Source organism: Dipodomys spectabilis, unplaced genomic scaffold, assembly GCF_019054845.1.
Source record: "Dipodomys spectabilis isolate Male_0828 unplaced genomic scaffold, ASM1905484v1 ptg000365l, whole genome shotgun sequence".
In the NCBI taxonomy this organism is placed as follows: domain Eukaryota; kingdom Metazoa; phylum Chordata; class Mammalia; order Rodentia; family Heteromyidae; genus Dipodomys; species Dipodomys spectabilis.
Window position 1 is genome coordinate 8,147,817 of NW_024871042.1, and position 15,674 is coordinate 8,163,490.

Below are 15,674 nucleotides of genomic sequence, written 5' to 3' on the forward strand. Positions count from 1 at the left end.
TTTCCATTTCCTAACAAAAGAGGCAATGTCATTTTTTTCTGATGGAAGTGCCCTGCATCTTGTATATGCACTTCTCTAGCTTGGGAAGGGGAAGGGAAAAAACAAAATGCTTAAATAGGGATACAGGTTGACCCATTGTAACAATGAGACGCACAAGACATTATGATGAAAAACGAACTTTACAATTTAGGATGGGGAGTAGTGGGTGAGGGAGAGTGTAGTTGTGAGGTGGGAGAGAAGGGATGGTAGGGGGAAAAAAAAGGAGGAGGTAACAATGCTTGATAGGAAATGTCCTCATTACCTTGCTCAGGTAACTGTAACCCCTCTGTACAGTATTTCTACAATAAAAAACATATAAAAAAGAACATGGAAACAGACACTCATGGTTGTATTTTTTTGTTTCTTTGCTTTTTTGTTTTTACTGTGAATAACAGTTGGGCACATCTGCTGACTCTTCTTCCTTTAAAAATAGATCTTTGAGCTGTGATTTGGCTCATGCCCATCCACTGAGAAACCAAGTCCCAGCTCCTTGGCAGCTGGGTGGAGCCAAGTAAGGAATGCCAGAGAGATACAAGCAGAGGCATGTGGACCCGTGAGGATCCGGAGCTCTCTGTGTCCGCCCTGCTGTCATGATGAGAATTTTTTGTCTGCTCAGCAATGTGACTGCGCAGCTAGTGGCCAAAAGGCGAGGGAGAGGCCAGAGCTAGAACATTCTGTTCCAGAATCGTATTTCCTTGGGCAATTAAGCAGAAGCAGGAGGGGAATATTTTGAAAAAAAAAACATGCTTTGGTCTAGCTTAAAAATAGGAACCGAGGGAAAATAAAAACTGAAAAGAAGAAAACCAACTATGAAGGTTAACATTTGTACATGTCAGTTTGAGTTAGTGGAGGTGCCCACCACGCATTTACCAGTGAAAGCCCTGTGTCTGGCTCCTTGGCTCAGTGTTCCCTGTGAGCATTCCCAGTGCTGCTTTCTTATCTTTCTCCCCAGACTGAGAGGATGTGGCCAGCTGGGTATTTTGTGGGCTTGACAAAGCCCTCAGCTCAGGGAGTGCAGGCCTGGGTTGAAACAGGGCCCTGGGAGTGGAAAGCCATAGGGGTACTCTGTATAACCACTGGTTTTGCTTCTTCTCTTAGTTCTACCTGTGTGCCTGAAAATGGTCTGAAAATGACAAGTGACCTCACAGGTGGCACTTTGCCACTGGAGGTTTTTAAAGGGCACCCAGAACTGTCCTGGGGGTGCTGGAGGCAAGGATCAGCCAGCCTGGGAGCTCAGCCTGGTAGTGAGCTTGGGGTGGTGCTACAGGTGAAGCTGGATCAACAGGAATCAATAGGAAGCTTAAAGAAAGAAGCATGTGATAGAAACTGCAGTAAGTTCTGTGGAAGATCTTGCTGAGAGCTTTGATAGGGGGCTACAGTGAGCAACAGCTATTCAATGTGATGAGTCAGCTTTGTATTAGATGAACACATCTAGAACACTCGTCGCTGAAGAGTGTCAAGGCCAGGCTTCCGTGCTTTGAGGAACAGGCTGACGCTCTTGTCAGGGGGTAGCACAGCTGGGGACTTTAAGTAGAAGCCAATACTCCTCTGCCATTCTGAAAATTCTAGTAACCTCAAGAATTAGGCTTAATTGATTCTGTACTTTATGAGTAGAACAACAAAGCCTGAATGGCAGCACATCTGTTTACAACATGGTTCACTGAGTATTTTTTTTGGGGGGGGGGGGTCTGGTCATGGGGCCTGAACTCTGGGCCTGGGCACTGTCCCTCAGCTCTTCAGCTCAAGGCTAGCACTCTACCACTTGAGCCACAGCGCCACTTCTGGCTTTTTTGTTTTTGCTTATGTAGTGCTGAGGAATCGAACCCAGGGCCTCATGCATGCAAGGCAAGCACTCTACCACTGAGCCACCTTCCCAGCCCCTCATTGAGCATTTTAAGCCCATTGCTAATAACTACTGCTTGGAAAGATTCCTTTAAGAACAAGACTGCACCTTTTCACCAAGATGGCGCTGAAAGTGAAGAAGGGAGCTCCTGCCCCTCCTAAAGCCGAAGCCAAGGAAAAGGCTTTGAAGGCCAAGAAGGCAGTGCTGAAAGGTGTCCACAGCCACAAAAAAGAAGATCCACACTTCGCCCACCTTCCGGTAGCCCAAGACACTGTGTCTCCAGTCAGTCCAAATACCCTCCCAAGAGTGCTCCAAGGAGAAACAAGCTTGACCCCTATGCTATGATCAAGTTCCCCCTGAGCACTGAGTCAACCATGAAGAAGATAGAAGACAACAACACACTTGTGTTCATTGTGCATGTCAAGACCAACAAGCACCAATCTCTATGACATTGATGTGGCTAAGGTCCATACCCTGATCAGACCTAATGGAGAGAAGAAGGCATATGTTCAGCTGGCTCCTGATTATGATGCTTTAGATGTTGCCAACAAAATTGGAATCATCTAAACTGAATCCAGCTGGCGAATTATAAATATATATATTTTTTCCCACCAAAAAGAAGAGAGCAAGACTTCAGCTGAGGGCCGGGGGCTCACACCTGTAATCTTAGCTACTTGGGAGGCTGAGATCTGAGGATCACAGTTTGAAGCCAGTTGAGGCAGGAATGTCCGTGACACTCTTATCTCCAATAAATTACAAAAAAAAATCCCACCAGAAATAGAACTGCGGCTCACGTGGTAGAGTGCTATCTTTGAGCAATAAAGAAGCTCAGGGACAGTGTCTAGGCCCTGAGTTCAAGCCCTAGGACCAACAAGCAAAACAAAACAATACAAGATTGCTCATTGACAATGCACCTGGTCATCTAAGAGTTCTGATGGAGATGAACTAGGAGATGGACAGTTGAGCACTGCCTCCTATAGCTCTCAATCACCTAGGGCAGGGTACTGTACTCAGCATCAACTCACACAGTTTGTATAGCTAGGTCTGAACACCATTGGAATGACCTGGCCAGATATCCACCAACTCCACCTGCCTGCAATACCCACAGCTCTGCTGGTGGCATCCCAGGTGCCTCAGACTTGGTAGGTGGAAATCCAGGTTGGCTTCTGGGTCATGAGAGTCTTGAGTAATTCAAGCACAGTAAGAGAGAGTGCTACAGAAGTGTGGCTGTCAATGGGAGCTAGCCAAGGATAGCCACGGGTGTGACTGTGGGAACTTGTCAAGCATTCTGCTAGGAAATTCACCTGGCTCAGGTCAAGAGAACAGAAAGATCTGCTTCAATAGTAGATATTTGGAGACAGATGGGCAGTTATCACCTAAACCCTTCTTTGGGCAGCCCTTTGGCATAGTGTGGAGAATGGTACAAGAACAGAAAATAAGTGGGCTAGAAAGAGGAAAATGGAGGTGAGGCAGAAAGGCTCACGTCCACCAGAATTGGAAAGGTGAGGGAGTGGCCTAAAGGATAAGGGGAAGCAGCAAAAATGCATCAACCTTCTTGGGAGGTAAAGGGAAGAGAGAAGTGTGTGGCCTTGTTGGGGACTGACCATCCTGAAATGAAAACAATGGTCCTCAAGCTCCCAAACCACAGAGGGCTCTGTGGAATAATTATACATGTATAACAAAGCTTTGTAAACGTAGCAGCCTGAATAATAGGTGTCTGTGATCATGTGGTTTATATAGGTCAGAAATCCAGGTGTGGCACCATGGAGTGCCCCAGCTCATGGCCTCTGAGGAAGCAATAGTCATGATGCCGCTGTGGCTGCTGGCTCTGGGAAGATTGGCTGTGGTGGGTTGGTAGGGACTGTTCATATTTCCCCAGGTAGCCAATGACAAGCCTTGTCTCCTTGTCTTGTTTGTCTATCATCCACCTGGGTGTCCTTGCAACAGAGCAGCTAGTGTGAAGAGAGCCAGAGTCAGAAGGGGAAGCCACAGTGACATGTTTGTCATTTCTGCTGTATTCAGTGCATTAGAAGATGGACACTAAGTCCTGATCATTACAAGGCCAAAGGGTTACACAAAGGCCTGGACCCCAGGAGATGGGCCCTGGGGCATGGGTTGCCCAGAAAGCCACCTACCATAGCCTCTTAGCATCCATATCATGGACCCCAAAGTTTGTGATGCAGCAAGCTGAGGTGGAGACTGAGAATTTGCATCTATCGCAAGCTGCCATTGATATAGCTCCTACTGTTGCTCCAGAGCCTGAGCTTTGAACATCACTGTCTTACACAAACTCAGTCAATCATGGTAAGATGATGGCTTCACACAGGCAGGAGCCTTTCCTTCAGCCATGCCTGTGGCTGGAACTTCAGTACCCAGGATTTAAATTCTGACCAAGCTGAAGAAGGATTTAGGGACATAGTTTGAAAACTTTATTTTGTGCCATTACTGGGGCTTGCACTCAGAGCCTGGGTGCTGTCCCTTAGCTTTTTAATCTCAACGCTGGTGTTCTACCACTTGAACCACAGATCCACTTCTAGCTTTTTTGGTGATTAATTGAAGATAAGAGTATGATAGGCTGGATTTGTCTGTAATTCTGGTGTCTGGCTCTAAAACTTTTCTTTGGAGAGTATTTTTTACATTTTACTTTTTGCCTAAATGCCTCAGAGTATCAACTGAAGGAGAATTAAAATTTCACTTTAATTTCGCCTTACTTGTGGGAATAAAGTGATATGAATTGCAGGTGCATTTGCTAAGTTTGGGGGGGGGCAGTTCCACATTGGCTTATAATAAGGAGATGCCTCCTGAGTAGCCCCCCTTCAGTGCTTTTAACATTTTGTTGAAGCTTGATTGAAAAACATGACTAGAAATTATTCAGATGGGAAAAAGAAGAAAATAAACATTTTGCTTGGGTAAAATGTAGCTTTACTATGATATATTTTAAAACAGAGTTTTTATTCAGCTACATGGAATGCAATTCACCCATTTAAAGTGTGCAAGTCAGTGGTTCTTAGGATATTCCCCCCAAATGGTGTAAATATCACAATTTACTTTTAGGCAGTTTTGATTGCTACCTGTTATTGGTCACTTTTTTCTACTATAATGGGGAACCTGAAAAAGAAAAGGGGCTCATTTAGCTCACAATCAAGGGCAGCTTTGGCAAGGAGGAGGAGGGTACCACAAATGATGGGAAACTGTGTAAGAGCAAGAGAGTAAATCACAAGACAGAAACCAGGAGCAGGGAAGCTGTGCTCCTTTTATGACAGTCTATCCTGAGAACAAAATCAAGGGTCCCTGAGAATAATCTCATCTCTTCTGTGTGGCTGCCTCCCAGGACCTCAGGCCTCCTACCTCATGTCCATCTCCAAACACCACTCTGAGAAACAAACTCCTTGGACAGGAATACATGGAGAACAAACCACATCCAGACCATGCTCCCCTAACCCTAACCCGCTCCCCATTAGTAGTCTTTCCCTACTCCAACGGTCTCCAGGCCTAGGCACCCATCTATCACTATAACTTTGTCTGTTCTGGCTTTTTCATGCAAATTTGGTCGTGTAATAGGTTGTGTTGCATCCATGTTCATTGCTGTCCTCTTTGTAATAACCAAGTGGTAGAAACAGTCAGGGTGCCCTACAATAGATGTGGTACCACAAATGTGGTATCTATACACAGTGGAATTTTACACAGCCATTAGAATCATATTTGTGTCATTTGCAGAGAAATGAATGGACCTAGAACAAACCATGGTGAGGTAAACCAAGCTTAGAGAGACAGAGCATGTTTTCTCTCATATGCAAAAGCTAGATCTAAATATACTGGGATATGATAAACTATACAGGTATCTAGGCATTCATATACAATGAGACCAAAAGAGAAGAATAAAAAGGCACAGGCACACATTCATCTGATCATACAAAATAGCACTTATCAAAATGAACTCCAGGAAATGGAAATGAGGGTTTCTTTCTTATTGCTATTTTTGTTTCCTTTGTGTCTTGTGTGTATGTCTTTGGGAGTGTAAGGGGAGGCACAGAAGTGGAGAGACAAAGAGTAAACAAATACAGCAATGGTACTCACTGGACACTACGTTGAAAATGAGCTATATAATTTGTAGGTGGGATGAGAGGGGAAAAACTGGGAAAGCTGCAGGGAAGGAATGACATTGTTCGGGAGGAAATGTACTCTGCCTGACTTATGCAACCCCTCTGTTTTTAACATTTTCAAATAAAAATAATAATAATAAAAACACATTCGTGCTGATGTCTTTCACTTAGCATTTGGTTTTCCCTTGCATCTGTGCATCCTCCTTGACGACTGTTTTATGCATGAAATTATTAAGAATATTATATAAAGTGATGCTTGTCGAAATGAAGCCCAAGAAATGGAAGCAAGAGGTTGTTGTGTTTTTTTTTTTAATTGTTCTATTTGCAGGTCTTTTTTTCCCCCTTTGGTTTATTCCCTGTTGTCACTGATTTTGATTTCTGTATCCTTTGTTTTGCATATACGTTTATCTGATTTGGGAAAGGGAAGGGGAATCACAGAAATGGGACAAAGGGTGAACCAATGCAACAGTGATACTCTCTAGATACTACATTAGAAACGAACTTTACAACTTGTGGGTGAGGGGAGTCAGAGGACAGGGAAGTGGGAGAAAATGAGGGAGAGGGTAACACTCTTCAGAAAGAAATATACTCATTATTTACCTATGTAACGGTAACCCCTCTGTACATCACCTTTATGATAAAAATTTTTAAATATGATATAAAATTAACTTTAGATTATGAATTTTGTACTTAGACTTATTCCTAGCCACAAGAAATTGGAATGTGTATGTACAAGTATCCCACAGTTCCAAATATTGAACTATGTTCGGTCCTATGCATTTTATATAAGATACCCTAACTATAATCAGACCAAGTTCCACTATTAAGCCCCATGAGTCCTGGGTGGCCAGACTGGAACAGGTTCAGCCGCTGGTCCACAGCAGAGTCAGGCTCCCTACAAACAAAGAAAGGGAAAGGAGAGGGGTGGATCCCCACTGGAAACTGTTTGTTATTTTAAGAAGGCAGGGCTCTTGATGAGTCAGCCACCAACTTCAGGGGTGTGTGCTGGTGACTCAATAAGGAACAGTGTGAAAAACACAGCAGTAGTTATACACAGCACCACACAGCAACAGTCTGCGGGTAGCAATGCAGGACTGGAGGTATTTTCCTTAGGTTGTCATTGGGAGCTTGGGTTGGGGTCAAAGAAACCCAAATGTTGCTGTTCATGATCAAAAGTCCCTCAAAAGGGGTGGAGCCTGCTCACTGGGAAGCCCAGCGTATCAGAGCATGTACATGGGTGTGGCAAAAATCTCCCAGAAGCTAAAAGGTTCTACACTACAGAGGGAGCCTGCAGACTTCCTGAGATGCAGAGGAAAAGGTCATGTGGATGAATGAGACACACTAAAGGAAAGAAGAATCAGCAAAGTACATGATGCCAGTGACCTGTGGGATGAAGGCTAAGAGGCCTTTGGAAATGATGTCAAGAGCATTTTAACGGCAGAAATGCCCAGTACTGGGACTGAAGATATGAGCTTCTTGAAATCCCCAGTTGAGCCCAATGACCTAATCTACCCTTTGGTTGAGGGATGTTTTCAATTGCTTCTGCTGTGGAAATCAAGGATGAAATATTGGGTTTTAGAGCACTAAGTGTGTTGAGAAGCAAGTTATAACCATGAGAACACTTCCCCTTTGGCAATGCATAGATGTATGAGGAAGAGACTTTCACAAGGGAAACTGGGTTATAGATTAAGCAGGTGACTGAAGACATTGGCAGTAGGTATTTAAAGCCCCAATGTCCAGGTTCCTCCTAGACCAATAAAATCCATTGCTCAGAGGGAAATAGGTAAATGGAGCTTGCAATGTGGTCCCCAGTGCAGGTGACTGCATCATACACAGCTTGGTATTGAGGGAGCTGATCACAGTTCTGACTTTACAGTGACCACCGAGTTAAACTGACTTGTCCACATTTGCCTCTGGTGACATGATTCTGTACTGCCCTTTTGGGAATCGCAAGGCCAAGCGCAAAGAAGCAGACATGAATTAAAGAGAATTTGGTCCTTGTTGAGCTATCGTTGCACTCGAGAGTTCACAGCTTTCTGTGTGTTAATGGTGAGTTCAGATGTTTGTACAGGGTAGACTGAGAAGGAACAGGGAGCCTACTTTTACCCTCCTAATGCCAGAAAGGGATTTAGACTTTTCTCTCTTGGTGTTTGAATGAAGCTGTTGTCTTGTTCCAGGTCAGTTCTACTACTAATAATTGAGAGCTCCTTTCTCACCTGACAACAGCAGCGGGCTATCCCATCCCAGACCTCTGAGTCTGCACATAATGAGCTGCGACAGCAGCAGCCAGAAAAACAGGGACATCACTGACTTGCCCTCCTCAGTGATTGGTGTCAGACACATCCAGTGCAACAAATACTGTGCCTAGGGATAGAAAACATCCAGGGGAAATTTCACAGGTCTAGAAGATGTTCGGTTACTCTAGAGACACAATAAAAACATGCACATGCCTAAATGAAAAGCTGGGGTTATTAAATGTCATCTCTGATATGGAGATATAAATGAATAATAATCTGGGTTCCAAACACTACTTCTGCCTTTTGATCTTTTTGATCTTTAAAAAAATATTAAGAATAAATATATACAGAAAATGAAATGTAAGAGATAACAGAGAAGAAAGTGTCTTTACCTAAAACCCATGAACACATTATGTTTAAAAACGTCAAACTGGCAACAATGACCAACAAAGAAAACCAGCTGGGTTTTGGATTGAGACACAGAATGTAGTCTATGAAGCTACCGGTATTTCCTCTGAGATTAAGGTGGCTTTTTGAGGCTACCTTTGGAAATCTCACACCAATAACTAAAAACATTGCTGTGAAAAATTTCAAGACTTATAAAGTCTTATGAAAACACATGAAGTTTGAAGGGATGACACTGTAATCATGAACTGACATGTTGAATTGAAACCCCTTGGTACAACTACTTAAAGATAGTAATAACCAAAAAGTAGTCTGTGAGCCTTGGGGCCAAATTAATATAGATTCATATGATAAACTCCAATGTATCACAATGTGGTATGCAGAATAAAGCACATTTAATCTTCATCATCCCAAAAAGGAAGTTATCACTATGCTCAGGAGCTAGTCCAGGTCACAGACACACACACACACCAGATACTGATTTGTGTAGTACAGTAGTAGAGTCAATCTAACACTCTGTGGTTTCCAAAATAAACTGATTGCACTGCTCTAGGTTGGAACTTTGGGCAAGTCCAACTGTATAGTTCTACTCAGGGGCTCTATGTGCCTGGCTGCAGTCACCTGGGAGTTCCAGTTGGGCCTGCATCCATGGTGGCTCACTCACCTGGCTGGCAGCTTTTGCAGAGTTCAGGTGTTACCTGAAGCACCTCTGGGTGGCCTTTCAGGCATAGTAGCTTTCAGGATGCTAAGACCCCTTGTATGTAGCCTGGCTTTCCCCAGGATGAGGGCCCAGTGAGAACTCAGCAGTCGTTAAAAGGCTGTTCCTGACATCTATCTTATAGGCTTCCTCTCCATAAACTTCTGGCTCCCTATCTACTCAAATCCCTCCTCCCTCACATCCCAAGACAGCAACAGCAGAGCTGATTGTACTGTTTTATTGAGTAGGGAAGAAGCATCTGTGGGCAACATGCAGTAGTTAAAAAAAAAAAATACAAGGAGAAGGAAGAAAGGGGGAGAGATGCATAGGTGTTCAAGCTTCCTGGAGCAGCCTCCTCTACTAGTCTGCTAGTGCTAGCACACCAGATGTCCTCCTGGGTGCGCTATCATCTAAGAGTTAGCGCGGGAAGGGGAGGAGTGTGATGAAGGGCGTTCAGCATGGCCCAGCCTCCCTCAGCCCCTTAGGCATTCTCACAACTGGATTTTAACATGGAGACTTTGCCCGTCCAGGGGACACTGTAGATCTGGAAGGAGCAGAGTTCTTTCTGCAAAAGGGAAAAGAGAAAAGGGCAATGGGTTACCGTTGAAAGGGAAGCTGCCCAACCATAAGACGCCAGAGTGGACAGTGGAGCTGCAGAATGGTGGAGGTGAGACTTGAATATCACAGTCCCTGCAGAAGCCCAGGATGCTCTGCTCAACACTTCAGTGTCTGCTCCTCATGCCTCCATTGCTCCAAATCTACCAGGGGACCTATGTCCTCCTCCTCAGAGGATTCCTTGATGATCTATGGAGCATCTATACAAGGTGGGAACCCTGGAGGGGCAGGCCAAGGGATGAAGGCTCATAGCTGCAAAGTTGACTCCCCTCTAACTCCTGGGCCAATGTAAGTGGGGCTCAGAGGCATGAAGGGGGAGCATGAAAAAGGCCTCTGAAAGGGAGTGGGGATGAGGAGGAGTGACAAAGTGAGTATAGCTGTCCTCTAAGCCACGATGTCACAGAAACTGACCCTGTATAGAAAGAGGCTGGTGTCTGGATGGGGCAGAACTCAAGGGCTTTAGCTACTTTACAGGTAGCTCTGATATGTGTGGCTCTGAGCAGATGCCCCAGGATAGGATTAAACACAACATCTTCTCCCTCCTCCAAGAATCACCTGTGCAGCTACTTTCTCTAGTCTAGCAGGCAACACAATTAAAGCAGAAAGGCTTCCCCAGCATCCTAATTCCTAGCTTAAAGCCACGGAGAAATTCAAACTAATCATACACATGCATAGACTGTTACTCTACACAGGCATACAAGAGCACAAATCTGGATCAGCAGATACTCACTTGCATCCCCACATCTGTTTTATCTGTTACTGAGACATCACATTCCCGTACATATTCACTTCCTCATACACCCACTTGTGTGTACCCCAACTTTTCCACAGGTATCTACACAAATGCACACCAATAACCTGACTGAGATTGGTCCCCTACCCATGTCAGGTACTTACCCTCTTCAGATTGGGCTGCTCATGGAAAGGACAGTCACTCAAGTTGGACTGGGACTTGGTACATGTGGTCCGGCCAATCTCCACATCCAAGTAGTACTTCACTCCAGCCACAAGCTATGGTGGAAAGAATAACATTGGTCAAGTTCACATACACACACCCATGTTACATGGAGCTGACATGTTTGCCTAGGGTTCACGCCTGTATTCCTGAGCTATCAGAACCATTACCCACAAGGCACACAGCTATCACTTCTCTACTTCTGATCCACTCTGGTGAAATGTCTCCTGAAGTTGAGTTAAAGAAGAAGCCGGAAAAACAGAACGCAAAAGCTGGGGACTAACACCCTTTCACTGGATTCAGGGATGGAAGGAACAGCTCAGGAGACAGCCATGAAGGAGGTAAATAAAAAGCTCTGTGTTCTATGCGCCAGTGCTGGTCTGAGCAGAAAGCTTAGGCTCTGGGCCACAACATATGAGTCACTAAATTCTGCTGCCTGTGGCTTAGGAGGCAGAGGCACTATTCCATTCTAGAAAGTTTGTGGTCCGATGATTAAACTTCAGCTAAACTCTAGTGACCAGCATGCAGCCCACACGAGATTCCATTCTCTCCATTGATTCCAGTTTTACTATTCCCTCATTTCCCAGCAGGAAGTGGAGCGCTTAGCGTACAGAGGGGAAACCAATAAGAAAGACCTTCACTCAAACGTCCCCTCCTTCATTGTGACTGTTGGTGGGCAACTCTCTCTCTCTCTCTCTTTCTCTCTCTCTCTCTCTGTGCTAATACTCAAGATCTTGCCCTGTTGCCTGGCTTTTTTGTTTAAGACTGGTGTTGAGCCACACCTCCACATCTGGCTTTTTGCTAACTGGCAATAAAAATCTCACAGATTTGTCTGTCTAGGCTGGCTTCAAATTGTGATCCTCAAGATCTCAGCCTCCTGAGTAGCTATATGTATAGGCTTGAGGCAGGGCTACAATGTAGTTAAAGAGTAGAATCTAACCCTTTACTGGCACAGGGCATCCTAGACTCAACGTATCAGAACTGTTGTGAAGCCCAGAGTGAGGGACAGGGGATAAGGCTCCAGACCTTGCCCTATGCAAAAAAGAATGCCCTTTTGTATCACTTTCCCATCATGAACCCAGTAGCCTGTAACACCCTATGTTCCCTTCCCAAGCGAGTGTCACACCTACAGCGTGCACAGGTTAGCAAGGACCATGGGAAACACATCTCATATTTATGGGGAACAATGGCAGGTAACTGCTGCCACAGAAGAAATGAACTGCCTTCATTCATATGAGTATTAAACAGTAGATGGAAATGAGCTCTGGATACTGGTACTCCAGGCAACATCTATGGCTGAATCACTATGTGCTGCTCTGCAGTGAGACTCAGGCCCTCTGCTCTGAATTCCAGTCCTTCAAGTTCAAGCCTGGGACCCAGCAGCCCTTCATGCTCCCTTGAGACCCTTGTTCCCCTAGCACACTGAGACCTGGCGGAGGCAGGGTCCAGTGTAGTCCTCTACTCAAGGGTCCAGGGCTACTGGCCATTATACATCTACCTCAAGATGGGAGGCCATGGTCCCTCACCCTGAAAAGTACCAGGAAGAGGAAGCAAGACATTCCGAAGAAGGAAATAAAAGGTCAGCTAAGACTGGGCAGCAGTCCACACAGTCATGTATGATAGATGTGGACACATTCTGAGAAATGTGCCATAGGACTTCACAGTGTGGAGGTCACAGGCACACACACACTCAAAGATGACCACAATGTCACTAGGAAATACTATCGTTTTGTGGTATCCCTATTCACGTGCAGCTATCCGGGATGGGGTTCATGAAGTTCACCAGCAACTGGCAGGAAGGACCCACTTCAAAGGCCAGACATGAAAACAGCAGGACATGCAACACAGGGAAGGAGCCTCAGGAGTCTAATACTGACTGTAGCCCACATTTGAGTGCCCACCAGTGGGAAATCCAGTGAGTCTGAATGTGAGGTAATTGTGGCAGTGCTAATTTTTTTTGGTCAGTCGTGGAGCTTGAACTCTGGGCCTGAGTGCTATCCCTCAGCTCTTCAGCTCAAGGCTAGCGCTCTACCACTTGAGCTACAGCACCACTTCCGGTTTTCTGGTGGTTTATTGGAGATAAGAGTGTCACGGATTTTCCTGCCCGGGCTGGCTTTGAACCCCGATCTCAGCCTCCTGAGTAGCTAGGATTACAGGTGTGAGCCACCAGCGCCTGGCAGGCAGTGTTAATTCTTGATTTTCAAAACTGACTCCTGGGTATGCAGACAAGGCTCTTTGGTTTGCAAGAAATGTACATTGAAGCATCTGCTCTCAAAAGCTTAGAGGGGAGCACAAGAATGGAGAGAGGAAGGGTAGGCAAATACAATCATATTATTCAATGTACATTATGTAAGAATGGAACTAGGGAACTTGAGAGTGGATGGGATGGGGAAGGGGGGGATGGAAGAGCTGACATGGATCAAGATCCATTGTACTCATAATCTGACTTGCTGAATTGAATCCCCTTTGTACAACAACTTAAAAATAAAGTTTAGAGAAATAAATGCATGTAAGCCCATAGACCCACATAGACACATATAGGTGTGTGGGGAGAGAGCGGAGGAGGACCAGTAAACATGGGCAGGGCAAGCAATCATCCAGGAAGGATGAGGTGTAGGATCCACAGGGGTGCTGAGACTCTTGGAAGCTGCTCTATGAATCTGCAATCGTGTCAGAACAAGAAGTCAGGGGGAAACGTGCTAAGACCTCATTTCGTAAAGGTATCCTGTGTGTGTGTGTGTGTGTGTGTGTGTGTGTGTGTGTGTGTGTGTGTAGGGGGGGGGCCGTGGTCACCTGGCCAATAGCTGTTACACTGACTTGGGAGTCGTGCTAAGACCTCATTTCGTAAAGGTATCCTGTGTGTGTGTGTGTGTGTGTGTGTGTGTGTGTGTGTGTGTGTGTGTGTGTGTGTGTGTGTGTGTGTGTGTGTGTGTGTGTGTGTGTGTGTGTGTGTGTAGGGGGGGGGCCGTGGTCACCTGGCCAATAGCTGTTACACTGACTTGGGAGTCCCACTAAGGCTAGTGGTAGGGAGTTAAGCTGGGTTCCCCCTAACCTGTCCCCTTGGGGCCTCTGATGCCTGCAGAGAACTGGGAAAAGCAATTAAGGTGCCAGGCCTTCAGATGCAATGCCAGGCTGGGTTTTAGGCCTGGACACAGGCCCACGGAGGGCTGCTGGGGTCTGAAAGAGGGAGATGGAGGACCCCTCCAGTGTGAGAAGCAGAGATGAGTTCCAGCGCCCGCAGGGCTGGAGAGCGGGGACGGGGAACGTCCCACCCCCCTCCCCACCCCGCCCGGGGCAAAGGATCCAGCCAGGTCCGCCCCCCCCCCCCGCCCGCCCCCCTCCCCGCCGGGACACGCACCTGCTTGCGGGCGCGCACCACCTGCACCACGCGGCTGTGGAACGCGTCGTTACTGGCTTTGTTGTACTCGCTGAGCGCGTAGGACAGCGCTTTGCGCACGCCCAGCTCGTTGGCGTCGGCCTCCTCGATGCCCCCGATCTTCACCCGCGGCTGGCTGGCGCTCGCGCCGGCCTCGGGGCTCACGGCCCGGGCCGCGGCCAGGGCGGCCAGCAGGAGCAGCGAGAGGCGCAGGCTCCACGACATGACGGGCAGCGACTCCGCTCGCAGACACCGGGGCGAGGGCTGGAGCTGCCGGGGACCGCGGGCCTCACGCTGGGCGTACCTCCCGGCTTTTATCCCGGATTGGGGCCCGCCCCATCTCACCCGCCCTCGCCAGGCTCCTCCTTTTCCGGCCTCCACCCGCCCCTCTTCTTCCGCCCCTGCTCCTCCCTCCCATCCCGGCCGCACACTTCCAGCCTCCTCCCCCACCCCCCTGCTCCTGCCTGGGCTCCTCCCTCCCCTCCCCACGGTAGGACCCCTCCAGCCTCCAGCCAGTCCTGACTGTCCCCAATCCTACATCCCTCCGCACTAGGACTCCCCCCCCCAGCACTCCTATAGTCCTGGGGGTCACCTCCCCACTCCGGGCACCCGACCTCCCCAGCCCTCTCCTCCCCCATGTCTGACCCCTCCTTCTGAGTTCCATCCAGTCCTGGTTTCTAGAAAAGATGTCACTGCTATTTGCACCCTCGAGAAGCCTGTGATCTCTGAACTCGATTGCTCTGGGGAAAGGGGGAAAGGGCAGTCCATTCTTGGCTTCCTGGATTGTCAGACTTTTGTTCAGTCCTGGGTCAAAGTCTGGGAATCTCAGGAGCAAGGACACCATTTCTGGGGTGTCTGAAAGACCCAGTCTTGGCTGGCTGGCTGCCTGACCGCTTGCCTGCGGTTCCTTTGGAACTTCTTTGCCAAACGGAAGGGAAGTTTGGGGGGAAAAGAAAGAGGCTTCCTTCCCCACCCTTTCCCCTCCAAATTCACCACCACAAGTCACTATTATTCCATAAAAAAAGGTACCTTCTGGGCCAGATTATCTAAAACCTGGAGAATGGGGTACAGTAGTTGAGCCCTGGACTTGATGTAGAAGCAGCCTAATATGTCATTTGAAACCCTGGGTAAATTTTAAATTTTCTAGTAGACACAAAAAGAAACAGGTGAAATAATTTCAATAATGTTTTATTTAACATATATCAAATGCCATTTCAACAAGTAGGAATAATTCTTAGATACTTAGGTACTTAATTCTTGATTAGGTACTTAGGGTACATACAAAAATTAACATTTGTATGTGTGCTAAATCTTCTGAGTTATGTGCATATTTGTGACATTTGGGGCAAATGTCCATAAGTGACTGGCCTCATTTCAAGCATCCCTTGGCCAAGTGTGGTGGTA

The 15,674-nt window shown here is 46.7% G+C and overlaps 1 protein-coding gene and 1 pseudogene across 1 annotated transcript; one reads left to right on the plus strand and one right to left on the minus strand.

Moving 5' to 3' along the window:
* Positions 1–2,002: 2,002 nt before the first annotated feature.
* LOC122096110 lies at positions 2,003–2,497 on the plus strand (annotated as a pseudogene).
* A 7,051-nt stretch (positions 2,498–9,548) lies between these two features.
* LOC122096091 (cystatin-C-like) lies at positions 9,549–14,569 on the minus strand. Its single transcript, XM_042666507.1, has 3 exons — positions 14,253–14,569; positions 10,837–10,950; positions 9,549–9,889 (listed from the first exon to the last, which is right to left on the minus strand). The coding sequence occupies exons 1-3, from the start codon at positions 14,493–14,495 to the stop codon at positions 9,806–9,808; spliced, it is 441 nt and encodes a 146-aa protein (XP_042522441.1). The 5' UTR covers positions 14,496–14,569; the 3' UTR covers positions 9,549–9,805.
* Positions 14,570–15,674: the final 1,105 nt, after the last annotated feature.